Below are 18,016 nucleotides of genomic sequence, written 5' to 3'. Positions count from 1 at the left end.
GTAGGTGGCGAAAATCTGCAAAGCGGGATCTCCAATTTAGCATTAAAATTAAAAACTGCCGTTTCTAAATTGCATTCTAAAGGCAAACCAAATTCATTCTCTTCATTACACCGGTGACATCTTCAATTGCCAGTTTCGGACCACGAGCCTTTTTTGACGAAAATCAATAGTACCTGTGATATCATTTTCGTTTAATTGTAGATTGAACAGAATACCATGCGATAGCAACGCTCGCAAACAATTGATAGTTTTAAAAATGAAAAACAGCCGCCAAGTTGCCGGAAAATAGCCACCGTTGACTCCACGGAGCGACGTTTAGACTGAAACAGTTAGACAAAAAGAGAAAAATATTGACGAGAGACTAAAGTGTCAAAATGTGTTCTAATTTGCGCAATTTCATTAGATTCGATAAATAAGTTGAATTAGGCCTCTAAATAAAAAACTAAAAGCTCAATACGAATACCAGATAGCAGTGTACTCTAAGGAACTCTGATAAGATTATACATTTAGTCAAGTCCTTAAACATTAGTTCGCGGGCTTTATTGGTTTATCCCAATTCTTCTGGTTTCGCTCATGAACTAAAATTCAAAGATTTTCACTGAATATACTGAATACTAGCCCTAGAAATTACTAGGATTTGATTTGGAAAACTATTCTGAAAAAAGGCCGATCATAAAGAGCTTGAAAAAACATGAAGAATAAGTCAACTTGACGCACATGAACAGAACACAATCAAGAAAGCGAATTTTCGTTCAAGCACCGTTATCTCACTCCACTTTGAAATTAAATTTCAAATATTTCACACAGCAAAATCACTCGCTATTCACTCGTTTCTGCATGACCAAAATCACTCCCTCCTCCGAATTGACTTAAAAAAAGATGAAAATGGATTAACAAAAGACAGCGTCCCAATACAACAAATTTTTTGAAAAGTATGAGAGCGCCTAAATACTCGCTTTTGAGAGACTGACGGCGATTATTAATTGCATTTTCATTCAAAGTATTCATCCATGGGATTTGTTCTGATACCAATCTAACCAAAGAACATTAGTCGGCAATACTCAATTTTGCAGCATTATTATGCAGAACTTAGGGGCCATTGAAAATTATGCTGGCAATAAAATATGCTCACTAGATCATTCCGTCTCGTGATAACTCACATTTACAATTATGCAATCAAAAAATGAAAATATGAGCAACGAAAAAAAAAACTTATTGTCATCATGCTAAGTGTGTCGGAATTCGGTTATTATGTCTTGACTGCATTTATCAAAATATAACACCACCTCTTTGCAAAAAAAAGCCGTCTTAAGAATACATCTAAAACAGAATGATCCTGCATGAAACAACCCATTTTGATCCGGCTTAGATCAGAAATCATGAACAACTTCCACAAAACAGAAAAATCATTATATGAACTAGCAAAAACCAATTAAGTTAAGAAATAATTTGTAACCAATTATCAAAAATCTAAGTTAAGTTTTATTTGAAGCTTTTTCTTCTAAAAGCGGAAACTTTAGCAGCAGTTAGCATATGAATTCTCAAAAACTGTTTTAACCTTTTTTCTCACGAAAACAAACTGACTCCCGATACTTTATACATCAGCTCCGTCATTATACAGAATATTATACACAAGTCTATTATTGATCGTGAAAGAAGAATAACCAAAAATGACCTTGATGAAACTGTTATGAATAAAATAGAGAATGCAGTCAAGCATAAAATTGGCATGAAACAACAAAAATGATAGCTTCAAACTTCCTTCGAGAGCAATTAAGCATACCGAATTGTGCAATAAATTCTTCTCAAACGACTGATGGGTGTTCGACTCTATTGCACACTTGATCCCGGTGGTGACAAAGTAGAAGCGTGGATACTAAGGGTCTTCAAATGATGTTATTATTGCTTATATAGGCGAAAAGAAGATTCAGAGTAAAAAGGGACAAATTTTGGCGCTCTGTTCACTAGAATTGTGGTTGCAAATGTCACTTTGTTAGTGCACCTGTTTAAAATTGTGAACGAGAGGAAATCAGTTTGGATGACACATATAATCAAGTCAATTTGATGATAGTCACTCGAAAAGTCAAAATGTCAAGGAAAAACGTTGCATTTTAAAGGCCGCATACGAGTTCAATAATTGCTTTTAAACTTCGTTCGAGGGAAATTTATTATATTTAAACAAACATACCCGGCACAAAAAAATGGGCGTCGCTTAGTAAAAAAAATATATCGAAAGATGAAATTTAAAAAATTGGGAGCGCATTGATAGCTCGCATTGATTAGCTGAAGCGACTATTAAACTATCAAAATACAGGTGAGAGTAAAACATTTCTTCCCATTTCTAAACCAAAACGATCACTCCAGAAGTGTTCACTTAATATTGACATTTAATGTGCTTTGCGGGACGAGACAGCGTTTGAAAATTAGGCTGCTAAATCTCATCCTGAAATTTAAGCTACTAACCCCTTTTAAATGAAGGGAACAAAAAATGATTGTATGATGATAACCCGGTGTAATGTGGAATCCAAAACGAAAAATTCGGAGGTAAAAAAATAGCTGGATATTTGAATCGTCATGCAGTTAAATGTGGATATGAAACACTGTCCGCTTTGTGTTGTTAAAATGAATAGTTTAAAGGTAGGTTAGGTAGGGTTACCTCCATAAACCAAGGGAACTCAAGATAACATACCTCTTCGCGAACTTCATCACCCTTCAAAACAATTTGTCTTCATAAGCATTCCAAACGTTTAGATAAATTGACTAGTGAAGATCATTAGGTTTTGCCATGTGTTAAATATAGATTCAAGTGCTCATTGACTCTGGATTTAAAAGACAAACCCGTTTGTGAAGCCTTGAAGCTTCGCCACTTCTATTCCATTATAGTGTGCAAACATTAATTTCCATTCATTACTTACTAGAAGTTTTTTTCGATGAGTATATATGCCATAATTTTCGTGATAAATATAAACAACAGGTTAATTAGGAACTGAAAGAAAACAACGGTTAAATAAATGCTTAAAAGCCCGTCAGATTTCTAATTGAGGGTTCGAAATACCAATGGCTGATTATCATTTACTCGTAATTCTGCTCGTGGGAAAAGTTGACATCTCAAAGATATCTTACGAATTTAATAACGATTATCGCAAGAGAAAGTTTCAGCCCAAAATAACTTCTGTATGCAGCAAACAGTGACAGAATATTGATTCTAATTTTAATCTAAAAGTAAAAATTGAAAATTTCAAAATAAAAATTTGTTAATTATTAATTATGGATCCTTCGTTTTCCATATATAATCCTTCGTTTTCCATGGTCATGTGGTATGCCCACACCATGTCTCTTCTTGTTCTTATTTGAACGGAACGTGATTAAAGACTCTGTTTACCTTCTGTTTTTGCTTTTCCTGGTTATGCTTTTGCATTTCTGCCTTTTTCCTTCTCATCTCCTCCAACTTCTCCTTCTTCCTCGCCAACTCATCCTTCACAGGAGTCGACATGTCCACTTACAACCTCTCACACCTTTTAGATATATTGTACAATTGGCTGTGAAATTAGACTTGTTCACAAACAAAATCTGAAATAGGCAGTGAGTGATAAACGAGATTTGAAACAGATAAAGAGAAGTTGCAGATTAAAGAATTGGATCACTTCTGGTGATACAAGGAACTACAAAAAAACACAAACCGATTAGTGTCGGAAGAACTCCTCTCGAACGACAGACGAGTGGAAAAACATTTGACCACACCGGGATTCGAACCATCGGCCTCCGACTCCCTATCTAGAATCACTGACCACTCGGCTATTAGTTCCTTCTTTTTTGCTGTGCTGCAACCAATTTTACTTCGACGTGAGAGCAATAGAGATCAGACAAAAATAAAGAACGAAAGCGTGAAAAAGTCACTTGAGAAGTCAAAGAATGTTCAAGAAAAGCGCAAAATGGTCAAGCGAAAAATTTGCATAAAAAAGACCAACACGTTTGCAATAATTGCTATGAACTTCGTTCAAGAGCAATTAAAAAGAATGTCTAAAGTACGAGTCTTCAGTCAAAATAGTAATGCAGTCAGCAGTGTTTTCTTCTCAACGCTTTGTTCTCAAGAGTTACTCTTTTTATCTGAGTAAAATAAATGTGTACAAGTTTATAGATTCAATTAAAATTAAATCGACCAAATAAAGTTTCAACACCGCAAATCTCGGACAACAAATTAAAGTGCACACTCTGTTAGCATCATCATCTATACAAATAGTCAGCTTGAATGTTGGCTGCAATCTCCTGTTCCCACCTGAAACCAAAACAGTTCACAGTAAATAGTTTGCTACCCTGAAAAAGTAGTCTTTTTCAATAAATTAACATAGCCAGCAAATAGTCGAAACAGCTGCGGCCCCTACAATATAGATAAACACAAATACAGAACTGATTGTTTCGACCCACTTTAGTGGCGAATAGTTTTCATGTCTGAAATTAATTTTCAAAAAGTATAAACGTATTTTTCAACTTTGCCTTTTTTCGTTTTTGTCTTAATGTTAATTATTCTCAATAAAGCAAGATCCTCTATCATTTCTGGTGAAATGCAAGTCAAATTGCTTAATTCAGCTTTTATCTAATGCAATTCTGACTTATTAAGCTTTTCTTTTTTTAAAAAAATGATATTGAGTTTTGGTCGTAATTAAGGCTTGTTGTTTTATTTGATTTTGGCTTTCACCAAGTCTCCTCAATAGCAGGTTTATCGGCCTTCTAATGACGCAATATTTAATTTTTTAAGGTTTGAGTTTGAAGCTATTTTTGAAATGGCTACACCAATTGTTTTCGGGCAATATATGAGCTCCTGAAACTTTTCTATCTCTTACTAATTTGGTAGACAACTAAGTCAAAACTGTGGTTGAGTGGGGCCGGAATATTAAGTGCAAATGCACATTACACAGCCTCCTTGCTTGCAAAATTCCTTGACCTTGAAAAAAGTTTCGAGTTGCATTAAGTCTGGGTATGGATTTAGAAAACCCATTAGAAAAAACATCAAAGAAATCAAACAGAACTCAAACTGCCACACGTAAACAAAAAACACTATACAAAAAAAAATTGTACACACAACATTTTTCTTAAAATTAGCGAGAAAAAATCACGCCAAGATACTATTAATTTTTTCGGTCAACTTCCTGTATTGGCGTGAAAAAAATCATCGCGTCTATTTCGCTTCACCTAAATCACCAAAACGTTTGAACAGATCTCGAAAACATAGCCTAACAATACCAATTACGACTCGAATTAAAATGTACGTTGCCCGACAGTTACTTAAAAATTATTCACTTCCTTATCTTGTTTATATGGAAAACATAGCTGGCAGATTGCCAGAAAAAATAGCCGCAATAGATTCGTAGATCGGCAGTCTAAAAAACAGAAAAAAAGACAGACCAAAAAAATTCGTCTTTTCATTGAAGGCTGATCTGTTATATTTTGATTAAAAATCTATATAAGTTATTGCTGCCTCTATTAGCTGATCTCAAATAACCTTCATTTAGAGTGATACACACCCATTTGACCTTATCTCTTTGAATTAAACTAAATAAAAGTCAATTTCAAAGTGAGGAAGTCATTTTTGAGAGTGAGGTAAGTCAAGTGTGCCCAAAAATTTAATCACGCGCCTGAACAAAAAAACTCGCTCCACTAAGAGCGAAAAATGACGTCACACATGCAATTCAGTTGAAATTGCATGAAGGAATGAACAAAAAGTGGCTGTGACGTCATATGGTCGTAACAAAAATCATGACGACGAAATAAAAAAAAAACCAAGAGAAGGCCAATAATAGCCCCAGCTATCGCTGTGCGGCTATTAAAAACAGAACAAATAAGAACAAATAAAAAAAAACTGATTCTGACCCTAAAAAAAATAAAAAAACTCCACCATTTCTGACACCAACGCACCTATTCTTTAACGCACAATAAATCAACAAAATAAAAAAAAATAAGCAAAAGAGGCCAAAAAATGACCTAATTAAGTAAATCAAAAATAGGCCAAAAAATGACCGATATAAGTGTCAAAAAACAACCCAAGTGCCAAAAAGTTATCATTTGAACAACAATTTCATTACATTCGATAAGTTTATTAAGGCTTTAGAAGTTTATTTTCACAAAATAATTCACGAGAACTAGAAACTGAACCTTAGTTTTTATTATTATTATTATGTTTAGTTATTCAAGGGAAAGATGTAGTATGTTTAATTTATAATATTACAACATGTAACTTTAACCTTGGGGCTATTCGAATTTACATGTTTGAGATTAAATATATATATATATATATATATATATATATATATGATGAACTCAAGCTCCTACCTTGAGGACACTAAGCTTAATACTAAGAGCAATTAGACGTATACTCTAAGGGACTTTGATAATTTAATTCACTAAGTTAAACATTGAGTTAAACAGTAAGTTCCCGGGCTTTATTGGTTTATCCCATTTTTCGGATTTCACTTTTTGTCCTTGAAAGTTTTCGTGTAAACTGAATGATTTCTAAATAACTTTTAGTTGAAACAGTGAGTCGAACAAGTCAGAAGTCACACGTAAATTTGGTGACTTATAACAACAAAAAGGTAAAAAGAATTAAGAAGAATTAAAAATTCAGACCCTTAAGAAAAAAATCGATCAAAAATCTCGAAAAACAGTAAAAATAGTCAAATTGCACTCGTGAACAAAAATCGTAATAGAGTCCTATAGATTCGTAAGATAAGCGCCCCTGAAACATTTCGAAAAATTTGAATTCTAAAAAGAGGGCGCCTAAAAATAGTTCGAGAAGCTGACTGTTGCTATTAAAACATAATAACTGCTTAGAAAATGCTGATCGTGTGAACGAAAAAATGGGTTGGTTAGCGCTTCATATGTATGTAGTCTAACGATACAAATGAAAAGATTGAGAATTACAAAATTGTTTTTCCAAATATTGGTGTGTTGTCTGTAAGTGATTTAGACTTACATACTATCAATTTGACTTCAAACAACCTTCACTCTGAGTATTGATGTCAATATTAGCGTGATGTCAATTTTCATAATAAAAATTAAAAACATACCGCGCAGATTGCCGGAAAATAGCCGCCGTTGATTCCAATACGCATGATTGGGATTGAAATAACAGAGGATATTGAAAAAAAAAGATTTTTGTACAAAAACATTTTTTAAGTCCCATTTATTCTGATGGCATTTCGTAGTTGAACATAACGTACTTCTGTTTCTTACAGAGAGGCTACAGGGGCTACGATCAATACCAATAAGCATTAGAGATGGTAACTAAGACTTATAGGAACGACGTTCAAATAGCGGGCATCTAAAATTGGGCTTTATGGGTTTATCCCGTTTCTATTTCTGACATCCATTTTTGTACTAACTCTGTTCATTTTGAATTGCTTTGCTGAGCAACTGATGTTCAAAATCACTTTTAGCAGAATGAGAGAAGAGAGAAACTAGCCTAGAGAAGTCAAAAAGATTTCACACAAAATGTCGAAAAAGCAGCAAAATGGTAAAGCGAAAAAAAGTTCGACGAAGAAAAAAAAATAGGAGCGCTATAATAGCCGGCCGAGAAGATGAGGGCGGCTATTAATAAAAACCATAAAACGACTAACGTCCGAAAAATTGCTTTCGAATGACAGGCGGGGAAACTGATTTCACGGGCTGTAGCCTTTTTTATGGCTGCAAAAACATCAGACGAAGGTCGGGTTCAAACCCCGCCCTCCTGCGTTCCATTCGTCACCTCGACAGATGCATTAACCACTCAGCTATCAGGGCCTTGACATCATCCTTCTAACAATCGGAATAATCATTCTTTAAACAACAAACTTTATTTCGGAGTAAGAGCTAATAAAAACATACCCAGCAGATTGCCGGAAAATAGCCGCCGTTGATTCCCATAACTCTATTGGGATTAAGAAAAAAAGAAAAAATCAACAAAAATTGATTTTTGCATAAAAACATTTTTCAGTGCGATTTATTTTGATGTCATTTCGTAATTGAACATACTCCTGTCTCTCAGAGGGAGGCTACAGGGTCTAGTATCAATACCAATCAGCATTAGATAGTAACTAAAACTTATTAGAACAAAGTTCAAGTACCGAGCATCTAAAAATGGGCTTTATGGGTTTATCCCGTTTCTATTTCTGACTTTGATTTTTTTATACTGAATCTCTTCATTTTGAATTGCTTTGCTGAGCAGCTGCTGTTTAAAAGGACTTTGAGCAGAATGACAGAAGAGTGAAACTAGCCTAGAGAAGTCAAAAAGATTTCACGCAAAATGTGGAAAAAGCGGCAAAATGGGTAAAGCGAAAAAAAAGTTCGACGAAGTAAAAAAAGTAGGAGCGCTATAATAGCCGGCTGAGAAGTCGAGGGCGGCTATTAATCACTCAAAAATGACGAACAAACTGAAATCACTCAAAAGATTATTCTAAAAGAAAAGCGCAAAAAAGGCCAAGCAAAAAAAACCGCAGAAAAAGACACCCAATAACTGCTTCTCATTCGAGAGCAATTGAGCAGTTCCATTCTCTTCCCCAATTTTGTTATGTCCCCACACTTACAAATTATTTTTTGTTAGTATAAGATATCCAAAAAAAACAGAAGAAGGTCAAAAATAGCCCCGCTCAACTAACGCCATCGGCGGCTATCAAAAATAAACCGACTACTGTCATCCTATCGCTCGCTAATGACCGGCGACGGGTTGGCTTTAGTTGTATCTAGCTAAAGCATAAGGAAGCTAGCCTCCTCATAGGGCGAGATGACAGCGGCGGTCAAGTAAAATAAGGGGTTAGGAGTGATCCGATCCAAACTTTTCACCTCTGCTGAACCGTATACTTTTAGAGCTCAGTAAAGCTCAAAGAACTTCTCAGAAACTTGATGCACTCGGACGTTACCAGTTTATCGTGGTAAACGTTGTTTTCTTTCGACGATGAGTCTAAAAACTCAAGCGAGCTACTAATCATTCTAGAAATTAATCAGGTACAGTATATACCTGTCCCCATTATTGAGCAGTTTTTCTTTGTTGTAAAGGAGCTCTTCTCTAGTCTCAGTGCTGAACTCGAAGTTGGGTCCCTCTACGATGGCGTCCACAGGACATGCCTCCTGGCAAAGTCCACAGTATATACACTTGGTCATGTCTATATCATAGCGGGTAGTTCTCCTACTCCCATCTTCTCTTTCCTCAGCCTCTATTGTGATAGCCTACACAAAACATAAACCCACAAATGTCGAAAGAACTGCTCTTGAACGACTAGTGGCAGCTCTAATCAATTGCAGCCTGCTTCAGTCGGCGGGGGGGAGAGGGAGGGGGAGCCTAAATGGGACTATGAAGATCAATAGTGGGCTTCCAATAGCATTAGAGGTTAAGATATACCACTATTAAGATTTAAAGTGAAAAATGGCACCAGTTTCGGCGCACTTTTCATTTGACTTTTAGTATGAAATTGCCGCCAATTGAGTTCAGCTGCTTGAAATTGTGATTGAGAGAGAATTTTAGATCACGCGAAATGCAAAAAGTCAAGGGCGTAAAAGTCACTCGTAAAAGTCGTAAGAGGCACTAAAAGTCACTCGAAAACTTCGTTCAAGAGCAATTAACATAGCCAGTAGATTGCCGGAATAGCTGCGAAAGAATAGACCTGCATGCCATATAATAGAGATAGAAACAGATACAGATCTAAATTGAAAATAGACGCCGCTCAAGAAACTAGGTTAAAAAACATTCAGCGATAAATTAATAAAGCTTGTTAAAATTTATTCCACAGAAGCCTCTTATTAGGGACCTTTATTGCACATATGAGTTGCTTTGACCTTAAACAAATTCAAATTAAACTTAAGTTTTAAAGTGCAAAAGTCATTTTATTGAGTGAGGTAAGTCACGTATGATCAAAATCTAATCACGCAAATAACCTAAAAACTTTCGCTAAAGCGAGTGAGAAATGACGTCACGCACGCAAATGCCGTTAGTGAGAGGAATAAGTCATTCAGAAAATTTGACCTTTTCAGCTTTGCTGTGTGAACAAATGTCAAACGAAAAAAGAGCGTCAGACGACGAAACAAAAAAACATAGCCGGGAGAATTCCGGAAGCGACTCGAAGCGTCAGAAGTTCACTAACAAAACCGTAATTGCAACGGAAGCCACTACCTTTTGTAATCAACCATTGACTCACTATCTCCCCAGGTCTGCTCTAAAAACGTGTGAAACTTAAACCCCTGTCAACAAGAGAAACAAAATGCAGCAAAATTTTATATTATTGAAAACATTTGGAAACGTTAAAAATCCAAAATAATTAAGGTGGTCAAAAACCTGATAGTCTGAAAAAGCTGACAAGGCTATCAATAGCCCTCAAATAATTCATGATTCTAATCTGAAAAAGATCGCGAAAGCAAACGGCAGATAATAATCTTAGAAACTAAGTTAAATCTTTTCAAAGGAAGCTCAAATTTAAGAATCAGAAAACACCTATAATTACACTTCTATTCACTGCGATTAAGACAAAAAACATCATACATCTGTTCCTTCTTGTACATGAGCTAGACAACATGATTTCATACTAAATCAAAAATAAAATTGATCATAGAAAAGACATAAGCAGCAGATTATTCAAAGGCAAAAAATCGTTTTATTTAAAAGCAAGGCCGGAATAAAGCTGTAGTAATTAGCCATAAGTGTAAATTTTGGAAAAAGCTTGCTATCAAACCCTCAGTACTGCCTTATGTTGCATGAAATCAATTGCAAACCAAAGAAATGACGAAAATCTAAGAAAAAGCTGAAATTCATTTTTAACAACTGAAAAAAACAATAAACCGAAAATAAATGAAGGTGCCAGGACAAAGCTAGAATGATACTAACTAGAATGTAAATATGGGCACAATGTAAGGAACACCGTAACAAAAAGACATTCTTGATTTTTGAAAGTTGAAAATCAATTTCAAAAATTCAAGAAAAACTATTACATTTCATTGTTCAGCATTCAAGACATAGAAAAGATAACTAGTCATCCAATAAAAAGATCTATTCTCCTGAAGAGAACAAAAAATAAGAAAAAGCAGAACCCGTAAGAACGAAAAATTGAAATATTTTTCAAAGAAATCGTCAAAAAAACTTTTATGACTGCATTTATGAAAAAGTTTAAACTGTTTTTTTTAAAACTTAACGCCAAAAAATGATAGAATTTTTATTGAAACGAAATCAAAGTCCCTCATGTTGCACAAAAAAACCATTTCTAGCAATTACAACAAAAATACAAACGAAAAACTGACGAAAATCGGAAAAAAACTACCAAAATCGGATTAGCATATGTACAATTTTATGAACCAAAATTACATCGAGGTAGAAAGAGGCGTTGAGTATAGAAGGCATCAAAGAGAAGTTGCCATATTAACTGATTTTTGACAAAAAGACGGTTAAAAGATCCAAAAAAGAAGAAATTAATATTAAAAAAGCCAAAAATTAACTAAAAAATCAAGAATTATGTGCCAATTTTCAACTTGAAACACATTTTCAGGCTCTGCAAAACACTGTGGTATCAATTTCCGAGGTTGACATTTCAATATAGTATCGAATGAAATTTATTTCTACAAGAAACCAAATTAAAAGCAAAAAAATTGGGCCACTTAGACGAAAAAACGGCTAAAAACGGTCATCTATTTGTGCAATTCAGTCAAAAACTACTTTTCAAAGTCAAAAACTCATTCACTAAACGCAGCGCATGATCAAAAAACTTCTCTCGCTTAGCGAAAATCTGTTCACCAAGACAGCTTTTCTCACTTTCGCTTTTAGGTCAAAATGCCGCGTGAACAAATCTACTTCCTGTAAAAAAAAAAGCGAGAGAAAACCAATACTCCTCTTCGGGTCGTAAAAAACCAAGAGCACCGCAATATGGCTACACTCAGCTTACAGCTTCGCAGCTATAAAAAACAAACGGCTGAATAACTCAATTGTACGATTTGGGTTCTAATTTCATTGTGAAGCCTCTGGGAAACAGTTCATTACTAGTGCCTCACCTGTGCACAAATTTTTGAGCAAATTCGCTCACTTTGATAGTAGTTTTCAACTTTTGTAGCTCAAGACATTGTAAAATAGGACAATAATTATTTATACTTAATCCTTTTAATTGGTAAGACGCAGCAGCCACTGTCTTCGAAAGTAGTTTCATTATGGTATCGATAAACAGTTGTAATGATAAAAGGATTTATATGACCAAAAAAAAAGAAAAGATAAAACCCACCGCTCATAAATGTTTATATTACAACATAGAAGCTAACGCATCAATCGAAAATGACAAAAGGCGAATCAATTTCAAAACTACGCAATTTCTTACAAATGATGACATATCTAAAAATACTGACGTGGACACTACGAAAAATTAAAAGATTTGGTTAGCAAAAACAGTATATTTTTCAATCACAGTTAGTTCAAAGGATTAGAAGTGTTCTGCAAAATTTTATTTTTTTTTAAAAAAATGCCTTTGCCAAACACGTGAAAATTTCTAAGTCTAAACGACAGCTAACCTGCGCAGGACATATGGCTTCGCAGAGTTTGCACGCGATACATCTCTCCTCTCCGTTGGGGTACCTCCTCAGGGCGTGCTCCCCTCTGAATCTGGGACTGAGTGGACCCTTCTCAAAGGGGTAGTTGATGGTCGCTGGCTCGTGCAGAATCTTGCTGATAGTCATGCCCATGCCCTATAAGAAAAAGACATCAGAATGCAACAATGCAGCTGGAGACAAATAAGTAACTAAAAAATGCCAAAATCAAGAACCCAAATTGATCAAACAAAATGCAGAGTGACAAACTGTAAAGTGCCCAATAAAACTACTCTGGCGCTCTCATTAGGTAATTCCCAGATAGCTTCAAAATAGAAACCCACAGAACAAAAGATTCGTTCGAAATATACTGGATCACGCTAAAACGCAACAACCTCATCTACTGTTTTTTTTTCATTTAGTCAATTACCGCCTAAATTTCCATGCCCGTTTCAAATAAAAAACTTTGTACTTCGAACTCTATCTAGAAACTTTGAAACCATCGCCTGTGTCTTTTTAGAAGCTGTCGCGGAAAATAAATCATCACAGAATTGTGAACGCTGATTAATTGTTGACCTCTCTTAATCTATCAGACACATTTCAGCATTTCATACTAAAAAGGTAACGCATATTTTTTCATGTACCTTCTCTGCAAACTGAAAGAAAGCTTCAAAACAGAAACACACGGTCGGATGGCTCTTCAAAATCAGTTATCCTGTTTCACTCAACATTTCAAAACCAATGTTATTTAATCGAAAACAAGCTTTAAGATGTTTATATAGCGTTCGTGTTGTTGTGAACCCCTTTGCCCAAAAAATGATTCAAACAAGGTTACACCAAGGTAATATTGACTTAAAAATATCACATCACGCCATGATTTGATTAAGCACAAATACGAAGAGTTTGAAAATTCGAACCGACACGTCGCTCCTCTTTCCCTTTCTGGTCAAAGCAAAACCAAAACAACTACCGCAAGACTATTTAGTTTCCCAATGTGGGTTAGAAAATTAGCCATCGCAGAAAACATACCCTGCAAGATAAAGGAAAAAAGCCGCCATTGATTGAAAGTGATCGATTCCCATCACCCCATTCCCATCACAAAAACACTTTGCACTAAGAGCGAAAAATGACGTCACGCACGCAATTCAGTTGAAATTGCATAAACGAATGAACAAACAGCAGATTCGAAGTGAAAATGACGTCATATGGTTGTAACAAAAATCTCGACGACGAAATAAAAAAACATAGTAGGACAAGTCCTGACGTACAATTCAAACAATTTTCATTGACTAAACAAAAAATAGACCCAGAGGGGAATGTGAAAGAATTTGGAAAACTATTTCTAGTTTTTCGCTCCATTTCCTGTTTCGGCGTGACCAAAATCACTACTCCAATTTGACTTCAAAAATCATGAAAAGGTGAACAGATCTTTTAAAAAGGACAGCGCCCCAATACAATTCAAATTCTTTGAATTGTAACAAGAGAAGGCCAATGATAGCCTCAGCTATCGCTTTGCGGCTATTAAAAAACCGAACGAAAAAATTTAGCTCGCTTAGAGAAAACTTCTTTATATCTCCATTTTTCGCTTTCTTCAAACTAGCGGTACGAACGAAAAACTACTCTCATTCACTCCAATCTTCAAATTTGATCAGCAAATAAAAACAAGACTTTCAATCACGTCCTGCGTCAATAAGCCTGCTGCAAAGATGGTGGCGGTTATTAATAAGCCCTCATGTTAACATTACATTTGTGATATTTTGTTATAAGTTGTGATAGCTTTATATTAAGTGTTTTCTTGGGGTTTTTCGCTATCTAAAATTGCCGTTTTTTTCAGAGGTTTTTCGACTTAATGTAAAAGCACAATATTACCTTCAAAAGCTCCCCAAACAAGAGTGCATTGGCACTGAGGTCTGTTGCTTCTAACCACGAGGCATTCTCAGTGGAGGCATTGACAAACTTGTATGTGTTCTGTCCGACACTCTTGCCCAGTTGAATCTCAACAGAAGAGGCAGTGTCAGAAGAGGAGGGGGAGGTAGATGACTCTGAAATATAATAAACTGTGATGATTATAAATATGATTATAGTCGAATTAAGTCTCAGTTACCTTAGTACAGCTCAACTGCATAACTTATATCTCACCCCATTTTATAGTTTTCAAAAACACGAAGGAAAGAAGAAACGTCAATTGCTTTGATTTTTTCAGTGTTCTCGACAATCAAAATTAAAAACTTCATTTTGTAACCCAAGAGCTTGAATAGAAGCCACAACATACAGAAAACGGGATTTTCAAAATTACAGTAAAAAAAGAAGTCGAAATTAATTACAGTACATGAAATGGAATATAGATAACTTCCTTAGTGAATGCATTAAACTTCTGTAGGAGTAGATTATTTAATTCATAGGAGAACTACTTGCATTATTCGGGAGAATAAAAATCTAGGAGGGAGGCGTGTTGAACTCACATTTGTAACTTATTGTGGACTTGAGCAGATTAAGCAAAGTAAGTTAAATATGTTTTATTTGGGTTGAGCAAATCCCAAATCTTGCCAACCTACCCCATTTGTAGTCATATTAACCGGAACTAAAGTATGTGAACCAAATTTTAACGGCAAATAACCCCAATGGTCCTCTCGGGCTGGTATTATTTTGCGGGGCAATCCGACTACGGACCCCTGAGTTATTAACACAAGAAGTGGCGTGCTTCGAAGGTTTTTTGATATTTCAAGGAAAAATTGAAAATTACAGAATAACGGTATGAACCAGTCCCAATGGATTGTACGTGTGCCAGTGTTGAATTGGCAAAAAATAGCTACCACGGTAAATTTTGACAAACTTGGATTTTTCGGTTTTCAACACTCAAGACTCGTTAAAAAGTTTTAAAAAGCAAATGACTCGCAACGGAGAACGCTATGAAAATGACTTTTGTCATTCAGGAAGTTGGCACTCTACAAATTCTAAAGAAATTATCCGATGATGTTTTTACCATTAAAACACGAGATATGACCTTTTGAATTTTAAACCCCCCGCGGAACACCCACGAGACATGCTCGCATGCACTGCTCGTGCCCTATTACGAGTTAAGTCATGAAAATTATTGCGTAGGTGCACCTGTGGATGGACTTTCAGCGACATTCATATTTTTTATCACCTTGACACCTCATCTTTGACGATTGACCCCTTATTGACTCCTAGCTCAAATTTTTGGGTTTTTAGGAAACTTTGGTTTTCTTATACGGGGAGTTGTATGAAAAGGCTAAAATTAGGAACAACAGCTTTGATAATTTTCAAGGTAAATTAAGTTGATGAATTAACGCAAGAATTTTCATTGAGATTAATTACAGCTGTTTGGCTCTGATAGCGGACACGGTGGCTCTGATAGCGGAAACGGAGTGACAAGAGCTTTTTCAAAGCAACGTTCAAAGTTTGCTGTGAAAAGTGATTGATATATCAAGTGTATAATGCTAATAAGCGAAGTGGGTATGTTTACATAAAGGTCCGAGGGTCGTCCGAAGGTGGAAATTGAACGAAGCTTGACAGTATTTATGTGATAAGTGAGCAGTAATTTCTTCGCATGGTAAAAAGAGCCCTACATTATGAGACAGATTTCAATTGCAAGTTGCACAATTTACCTAAGGTTTGTTTGCTTAAGATAAGAGCGCGTTGGTTGAGTATAAATTGAATCACAGTACGTAGAGACAGGAGGTTTTGAGAGAGAGAGAGAGAGAGAGAGAGAGAGTTGTTTTGCGAGCCAGACAGAGTTCAAGAGGCCTTTGCTTAGTGGGACTATACCTGGGAAAAGTTGAAAGTGCATGACCAATTGGTTCCTGTAAGCATTTTGGTTAAGTTCATTTGGGAACTGAACCTCGGACACTGTTATTATTATTTCAATTACTTTTATAAATTGTCTTGCTTGTCTTTTCTAATAAAATGTGTTTTTCTTACCACTGTTATTCATATAACCAAGAATCATACGGGACTTATTGGGAATTAACCTATTTCGAGACAATCTAAGTTGCAACAGCGTACAAGAGTGGAAGAGGTGAACTAGCAGTGCAACAAGTTAGCGTTTGCTTCACCAATTGAAAATAATTGGTTTATTTTTATTTGATCAATCTTCCGGGCGACAGAGTCCACTCACTGTTGGCCTAGTCAAAATTCAGAAGACAAAAGTAGTTTTGCACTTGAAAGCAGTTTGCACTTGACTGCTGATTATAAACGCTTCGAATTCGCGTGTTCAGCAACTAAAAGTAATTAGCAATAAACAGATGTTAGAAGATTGCTGGTATATTGCCAGAAAACAACTGGGATTGCTTAGTTGATATATACTCTCACAATACTAAAGAAAAATAAAGCCAAGATTTAAAGAGAACAAAATTTCAGTATTTCTAAATATCTATGAATTTCCTTCACTTGATAATATTGAATTCGGAATCAACTTATGTATTTTTTCCAGCAGCCACCCTCCAATAATATTTTACAACAATTAAATAGGGATGTGCAGTTGACCTGAACTTCTCCAATTACCGCGAGTGAGGAAAGTCATTCGGATATGCAAGATTTGTTGAATTAAAAGACACGACATGGATTAAAAATTTATTCACTCAATAAAAATAAAAATCATTAAGAGGCCAAACAATAGCTCCACTTATCTATCGCTACAGCTATCGCAGCTATGAATAAACATAATTCTCGATTTCAATCACTGCTGTCTTCTTTTTGAAAAAATTCTTCTCTGTAGTTCTGAAATTTAAGGAGAACAAGACTGATGTTATAGAGAGCGATTGAGAAGAATGAAGAATTCTTAAAAAAAACAAGCACTTCCTTATTTGAACTTTTAATGAGCAAAAACTTTTGATTCCGAATCAAAGTTTGATAACAAAGATTTGTATTAATCCATCATATTGCATATGAAAAAATTTTCTTTTGCTTAAAAAAGTTCGGTAATATTAAATTTTGACCTGTTGTAGTGGTGCTACTTGAGCGTGATTCCAGTTGTGTGACTCGACTGACTACTGAAGAGACTCCATCCGGTCTCGACAGAAAAGACCTGAGCCATAAGTTGTTCTGAAGCACTCGCTTAATCATCTCATCTGAAAACGACAAGGACATCATGATCGACGGCAATTTAATTTAACTGCATGAGAGCACTTTGCCTCAAACTTTTGCTCTTGAACGAATACTATACAATACTATACTATACTATAGTAAACTATACTATACTGTACTATACAATACTATACTATACTATACTATACTATACTATACTATACTATACTATACTATACTATACTATACTATACTATACTATACTATACTATACTATACTATACTATACTATACTATACTATACTATACTATACTAAACTATACTATACTTAACTATATATTATATTATACTATTCAAGTTATAACATTTGTACTAAAAAGTCAATAATTTTTGAACCTGAATGTATTAATACATTGCGTAAATTTGTCGTATGAAATCTAAATTCCATTC

The 18,016-nt window shown here is 35.2% G+C and overlaps 2 protein-coding genes across 7 annotated transcripts in view; both read right to left on the bottom strand.

The window, feature by feature from the left end:
* Positions 1 to 3,590, bottom strand: part of LOC142339663 (dynein, cytoplasmic 1, intermediate chain 2a-like) — a 117,578-nt gene extending 113,988 nt beyond the window's left edge. For 5 of the 6 annotated variants that reach the window (XM_075389864.1, XM_075389862.1, XM_075389860.1 and 2 more), the window contains exon 1: positions 3,383 to 3,590. In XM_075389864.1, coding sequence (XP_075245979.1) covers positions 3,383 to 3,493 — 111 coding nt within the window. In that variant the 5' untranslated portion in view covers positions 3,494 to 3,590. Of the gene's footprint in view, positions 1 to 2,689; positions 2,711 to 3,382 lie in introns of all 6 variants that reach the window. The other variant, XM_075389861.1, reaches the window with a different exon arrangement.
* Positions 3,591 to 4,125: 535 nt separating this feature from the next.
* Positions 4,126 to 17,614, bottom strand: LOC142339664 (NADH-quinone oxidoreductase subunit I-like). The gene is made up of 5 exons (XM_075389866.1): positions 17,478 to 17,614; positions 14,389 to 14,561; positions 12,505 to 12,678; positions 8,987 to 9,195; positions 4,126 to 4,276 (listed from the first exon to the last, which is right to left on the bottom strand). Exons 1-5 carry the CDS (start codon positions 17,602 to 17,604, stop codon positions 4,225 to 4,227), a joined length of 735 nt encoding a protein of 244 aa, XP_075245981.1. The 5' UTR covers positions 17,605 to 17,614; the 3' UTR covers positions 4,126 to 4,224.
* Positions 17,615 to 18,016: the final 402 nt, after the last annotated feature.

This window comes from Convolutriloba macropyga, chromosome 5 (assembly GCF_964194025.1).
Source record: "Convolutriloba macropyga chromosome 5, txConMacr16.3, whole genome shotgun sequence".
In the NCBI taxonomy this organism is placed as follows: domain Eukaryota; kingdom Metazoa; phylum Xenacoelomorpha; order Acoela; family Convolutidae; genus Convolutriloba; species Convolutriloba macropyga.
This window is presented reverse-complemented; position numbering and strand designations above follow the sequence as displayed.